At 50.7% G+C, this 5788-nt stretch overlaps 1 protein-coding gene across 1 annotated transcript; it reads left to right on the top strand.

Moving 5' to 3' along the window:
* Window positions 1-335: 335 nt before the first annotated feature.
* Window positions 336-2771, top strand: SOX11 (SRY-box transcription factor 11). The gene has a single exon (XM_078646788.1). The coding sequence runs from the start codon at window positions 346-348 to the stop codon at window positions 1507-1509; it is 1164 nt and encodes a 387-aa protein (XP_078502914.1). The 5' UTR covers window positions 336-345; the 3' UTR covers window positions 1510-2771.
* Window positions 2772-5788: the final 3017 nt, after the last annotated feature.

Here is a 5788-nt window from a genome sequence, read left to right as displayed (position 1 = left end):
CCAGACATTCTATAAAAAAAATCCAGCCAGGGAGGAATATTGAGCAGGAAGGAGGAAACCTGAAGCATTCTCTCTTTTTCATATTTCAAAGCCCCGCAGCCGCGCCCCCTGAGCGCTCAGGTCCAATAGCATCCTCGGGGTGTGCACGGGCAGCGGAGCCGGCCGGCGAAGGTGGAGCCCCGGGTCTGGGATTGGCTGCCGGGCAGTGATGTAATCCCAAATAAGACTCTAATAACGAGTTCACCGACAGCCGGCAACTTTTCCTTTAAGCAGCCCAAGAGCTGACAGATTCGAGTTTCAGAGAAGTGGCCGAGCTGCATGTAACAGAGAGCCCGGACAGGCAGCATGGTGCAGCAGGAGCAAAGCACCGAGAGGCACCAGCCGCAGGAGGCGCTCGACACCGAGGAGGGCGAGTTCATGGCCTGCAGCCCGGCGGCGCTGGACGAGAGTGACCCGGACTGGTGCAAGACGGCCACGGGCCACATCAAGCGGCCCATGAACGCCTTTATGGTGTGGTCAAAGATCGAGCGCAGGAAGATCATGGAGCAGTCCCCGGACATGCACAACGCCGAGATCTCCAAGCGCCTGGGGAAGCGCTGGAAGATGCTAAAGGACAGCGAGAAGGTCCCCTTCATCCGGGAGGCGGAACGGTTACGGCTGAAGCACATGGCCGACTACCCCGACTACAAGTACCGGCCGCGCAAGAAGCCCAAGCTGGACCCGGCGCTCAAGCAGAGCCCCGGCTTGTCTCCAGAGAAGAGCCCAGGCTCCGCGGGCATGTCGGGCGCCAAGGGCGGCAAGAGCTCGGGCAAGAAGCTCAGCAGCAGCGCGGGGGCAGCTGCCAGCAGCATCATTAAGATGAAGCCCTGTAAGCCCTGCGTGAAGCTGGAGAGCCCCGGCACCGACTACAGCGAGGACTTCGGCTTCAGTGGCAAAGCCATGAAGTGCGTGTTCATGGATGAGGAGGACGATGAGGAGGAGGAAGACGAGGAGGAAGAGGACGAGCTGCTGCTGAGGATCAAACAGGAGGAGGAAGAGGAGCCGATCCGGCCGTACAGCGCTGCCAAAGTGCCGGCCAGCCCCACTCTCAGCTCGACAGCCGAGTCCCCCGAGGCGGCCAGTCTGTACGAGGAGGTGCGACTCTCGGGTCCCGGGGGCCGTCTCTACTACAGCTTCAAGAACATCACGAAGCAGAGCCCGACGCTGTCCACCTTCTCTGTGGCCCCAGCCCGGCCCCTGGGCAGCGTGTGCTACCCGGACCCCAAGAGCGACGAGCTGATGTTCGACCTCAGCCTCAACTTCTCGCAGCACCCGCAGGTGTCCGAGCTGGGGCTCTCCTCCTCTGGAAACCTCTCGCTCTCTTTGGTGGACAAGGACCTGGACTCTTGCAGCGAGGGCAGCCTGGGCTCGCACTTTGACTTCCCGGACTATTGCACGCCAGAGCTCAGCGAAATGATCGCAGGGGACTGGCTAGAGGCCAATTTCTCAGACCTGGTCTTCACGTACTGACAGAGGACTCGAGGGGGGCGTGTAGCCGCATTGTGCACACATGAGGCCGGCTGTCTCTGCCGGTCCAAGGTCGGACCTGCGAGGTACCTACTGGGTGCAGTCCCAGAGCCCTGGGCGAACGGGAGCCGCAGGAAGAGCATCTCTAGCCAAGGCGCTAACTAAAGGCCTGGCCGCCTTGAACACGTTCTGAAGAAATGGTTATAATTATTATTAATAATATTATTTTTGGCAGCACAACTGTTGCTTGAGGGGGTTGAAGGATTTTGTATTTTCCTACCGGATCTTAGCAGAAATGGCTACGAGTGGTTACTTCTGCAACATTTGTGTGTTTTTTAGAGGGAGAACTTTCTCTTCTATGCATTTTATTCTCAAGGAGCTGCAGGGAGCTGGCATTGCAAAAAATATCAAAATACTTGTATCCTGGGACACTTGCTACATAAACTGTGAACCGAATACTACAGAGCAGGAATTACTTTAGCGATCAAAAAAATGTATGTTTTTTCAAATGTGATTTCTACTTGCCAACTTTATTTTGTTACCTGTTCCCATATACCTCCTTCAACACCAGACAACCTAGACCTCAGCACAGATAATGGGTGTTGACGCATTTTGATACATGACAGACCTCAAAAATCTTTTTTAAAAATTAACATATTTTCAGGCGTATTTTTGTACAGTTTAAAGGGAACATTCCTTCTGTTTTTTTCTTCTCCTTTTCTTATAAGACTTTCTGGCACTTCTTCCTTCCCTTTTTACTCTGTTTTAGCATGCAAATGTGTCGGTGCGTTGTGTCCTGGTTTCAAAAATGAGGATTGGCATTTTAAACCGTGCATCTAAAATGCCTAGTGGTTTCAAAAACACTTTTTGTACAGCTATAGCTCAGATATGTCCAATATTTGTAGTTAAAAGATTTATGGAACATGGTGACATAGACCTCCGAGCTGTTAGATTGCAGATTGTATATGTCCTGTATAATAGTAGGAATGAATGTACAACTTATGCTGTGACATGCGGATGGGCCCCAGGTTGAACAGAGGACAAGAGGATCGAGATTCGTTTTCATTGTCATAAAGGGCACATAGTTACACTTTCACATTGTGTTCAATGTTTTTACAAACTGTCAGGTCCATTTGCATATTTGTTGCACATATTGAGCAAAACAGACTCCTGCACTGTCTATCTTCATCATTGCCTGTTTACTTTTCTGCTGGAAGTCTGTACCCTGGCAAATTTAAAATAAATCAGCTGGAACTGATGGAAAACGTTCTCCAACCCTGGTCGTTTGTACTGCTGGTTTACATTGAATGTGTGGTGGTATCTCGTATATGTGTCTGAGTTCTTTCGAGGACAGATCGAGGCAGCATCATTTCCGGAGCCAGAAATAGGACTGTCTTCATAGTTAAGCCCTTTACAGGTGTGTTTAGTTTTTTTTAAAAAAACAACTGAACGTAATTAGGTGTTTTTTTCTATTTTTATCTGAATCCTTGAGCTATAGAATGGAATAAAAAGATGTGTGTGTCCTGTGCAAGGGCTGGATTCAGCTTTGAAGGCCTGCAGACGTATGTGACTGCTCTACAGCGCCTCCTGGCTTTCCGTGAAGATGTGTTAGTGGTGCACAGCCAGAAGTGCAAGAAGGCCCGTGGACTCTCTGGGGATGTAGCGAGTAGCGGTCCTGCTCTGTAGCGCCCCCTAAGCGTTCACGGGCCACGTGTTCATATTGCAGTGTCTGGATATGGGAATGGAAAGCAGCACGAGTCGAGTTTCCTTCATAGGTTTAATGCCTGGCGGCAGAGGGGATGCTATCACGTTTTAACAGCTGACAGAGTTTAGTGGTTTCTAGACTGACAATTCCAACCACCGGCTTCAGAGGATTGACGATAGGGGTTGGGGCATAATTGGCAGAGCTGCCTACTTTGTAACTGGGGCACCAGTCTCGGCACCGGATCAACATCCTTTTATTCTGGGCAAATCACTTAGGGCCTTATTTATGAAGGCCTTGCGCCGACGGTGCGTCACTTTTAACATGGGAAAAGGTGACGCACCGGTGGCGCAATGCTTTCATAAATAAGGCCCTTAGTCTCCCGAGTCCCTAAAAGACGAATGTGTCCTTGTGTACTGTAACTGGTGTTTATGTAAAGCACTTCAGTAACTTCGAGTTCGCCGCTATATAAAACTGCAAAAACATGTGTTAGCATCCGATTGCCAGGGCAGGGCGAGCTCGTCCTTCATCCTCTTGAGGTTCCGTGGCGCTTCAGAGCTCCCCATGTGCACGAGGCCGCTGACAGGCAGTTCGGAGGCGGGAAAGAGGCCCGGGGTGACGCAGAGACTGGCTGATCATACGGACTCTTTCTGAAAAGCGCGCACGCGGGGCGCTGTGGAGTTCTGCTTGGAAACCTCCTCTCATTGAAACCCCCCCGTGCCTGGCTTATGCCTGCCCCAGGTTGCAGCTGATATGAATGGTGCTGTTGCATCTGAAAAGCTGACTCAGGCCTCTCTTCAGATGCTAATTTTCTTGGTCTTCACCCTCTCGCCTCCTGCGAGTGGGGCCGGGGGGTGCTCTCCAGTCAGATAATGAGCCCGGGTCACTCAGCACTGGGAAGGTTTGGCTTAGGTCAATAAACACGGTGGGGGCAGGGTGTTGCCGAGGGGATAATTGTCTTCTATTTACCACACTAAGGCCTGCCAGCCCAGCCTCCTGCTCCCGGCGTGATGCTTCGCAGACACGGCTATAGGCGAGATCAGGTATCACCCCGGCAGCCACTCTGCTGCTAGCCGGAGACGTCCCCAGCACAACTTCCTGTGCAAAGCCGAGCAGGCGAGAAGGATTGATTGCACGCCTTTGAAACTGGCTGGAAGAGCATGCTGGTCCAGGCATCCAATACCCGGGAGTGCAGAGAGGCTGCAGTTTTCAGCACAAGGGCGCCTGGCAGCCCATTGCTCATGCACACGTCTCCCGAAACATGTGTGCATTGAAGCCATACACAGCCTTATAAAGTGCACTAGTGAACGCCTTCGGTGACCACTCGTGGCCTACCTTAGTACATTATACAAAGCTCCTTTACAAATCTGATAAATGATGTAATATCGCCCTGTCTACTGACACATGGTTAGTTTATGGTAAGGGTTTCTCTATTTGGTATTTGTCAGTTTTCCACTACAACCATCTATATGTATAGAACATTAATGATCATTTAAAGTGAATTAGTGCTATACGAGCCGGGTCTGACAACACTATTTTGTGATTTTGCTGCCGTAAAAGAGCTTTTGTGTGTGGGAATGACATACTTTATCGCACGTGATAATTGATAATCAATCATATATATTTCACGAGTGATGTCCTGTATATGGCATGTCTTTCGTGGGAATGTAACATGAATGAAAACAGATCTTGAGGGCTCCTTTTTAGCAGTGTGAACTGTGTGACAAAGTGCACACATTTCTCCAAGTGCGGGGTGTTTTACGAACGTATGTGCTGATCGTGCCCTAGCCCTGGGAAGCTGTTTTCATTCTCACTGATCAATTCAATGGTTTTCGTTCTCTTTTCTATGTATCTCTCTTTCATTCTCCCCCTTCGTTCTCTTTCATCCTTGTGTATTTTTTTGCATCCCCCCCCCTCCATGTCCAATTCCTCTCATTGTGTGACGCTTTCCACATACATGCATTCAGAGAAAAGTGTGGCATTTGATTACAAACCTGCCCAGGGCAAACAGACCTCACATTGTGCACATCACGCGTCCACCATGAATACCTATAACTAAAACATGGCGACCCTGTGGGAATTCATTTCAATGTGTGTGAAACACACCCCATCAGATGGTTTCGGGTCACTGTGGCTGCAATAGCAGGCGGTGTAATACCACGTGCACAGTCACAGCTAACTATGGAGTCTCCACAGCTATGATAAATGTGACAGTGTGCTGAAACATACTGCCCCCCATGGGATATGTCTACTAAGAACAGAGGGGTGCAGGCCTGGACCCCACTTCCTGTGGCGACATCTTGCCCTGCTGCCGTGCTGTGAGCGTGAAGCAGGTCGGAGTCCCAGGGGAGTTGTTCCATTGAGGCAAAGGTGGCTGTCTGCGCATGCGGAAAAGGATGTACCACTGGGGGAGATGAGCTTGTTAATAGCATCCTCGAGCTCTTGACCCCTCCGTACCCGGAACAAACCACTCCTAGGTAAGCAGAGCGGTCTTGTTCGCAGCAGGTAAGAGGGAGGTGCTGGAATCACTGCTTCTGTTGCTGTATAAACCCTACACCGCTGCACTAACGTGCACATTCC

Source organism: Lissotriton helveticus, chromosome 6 (assembly GCF_964261635.1).
Source record: "Lissotriton helveticus chromosome 6, aLisHel1.1, whole genome shotgun sequence".
Taxonomy (NCBI): Eukaryota; Metazoa; Chordata; class Amphibia; order Caudata; family Salamandridae; genus Lissotriton; species Lissotriton helveticus.
Note: the sequence above shows the minus strand (reverse complement) of the source record. Positions and strands in the feature narration are given on the sequence as shown.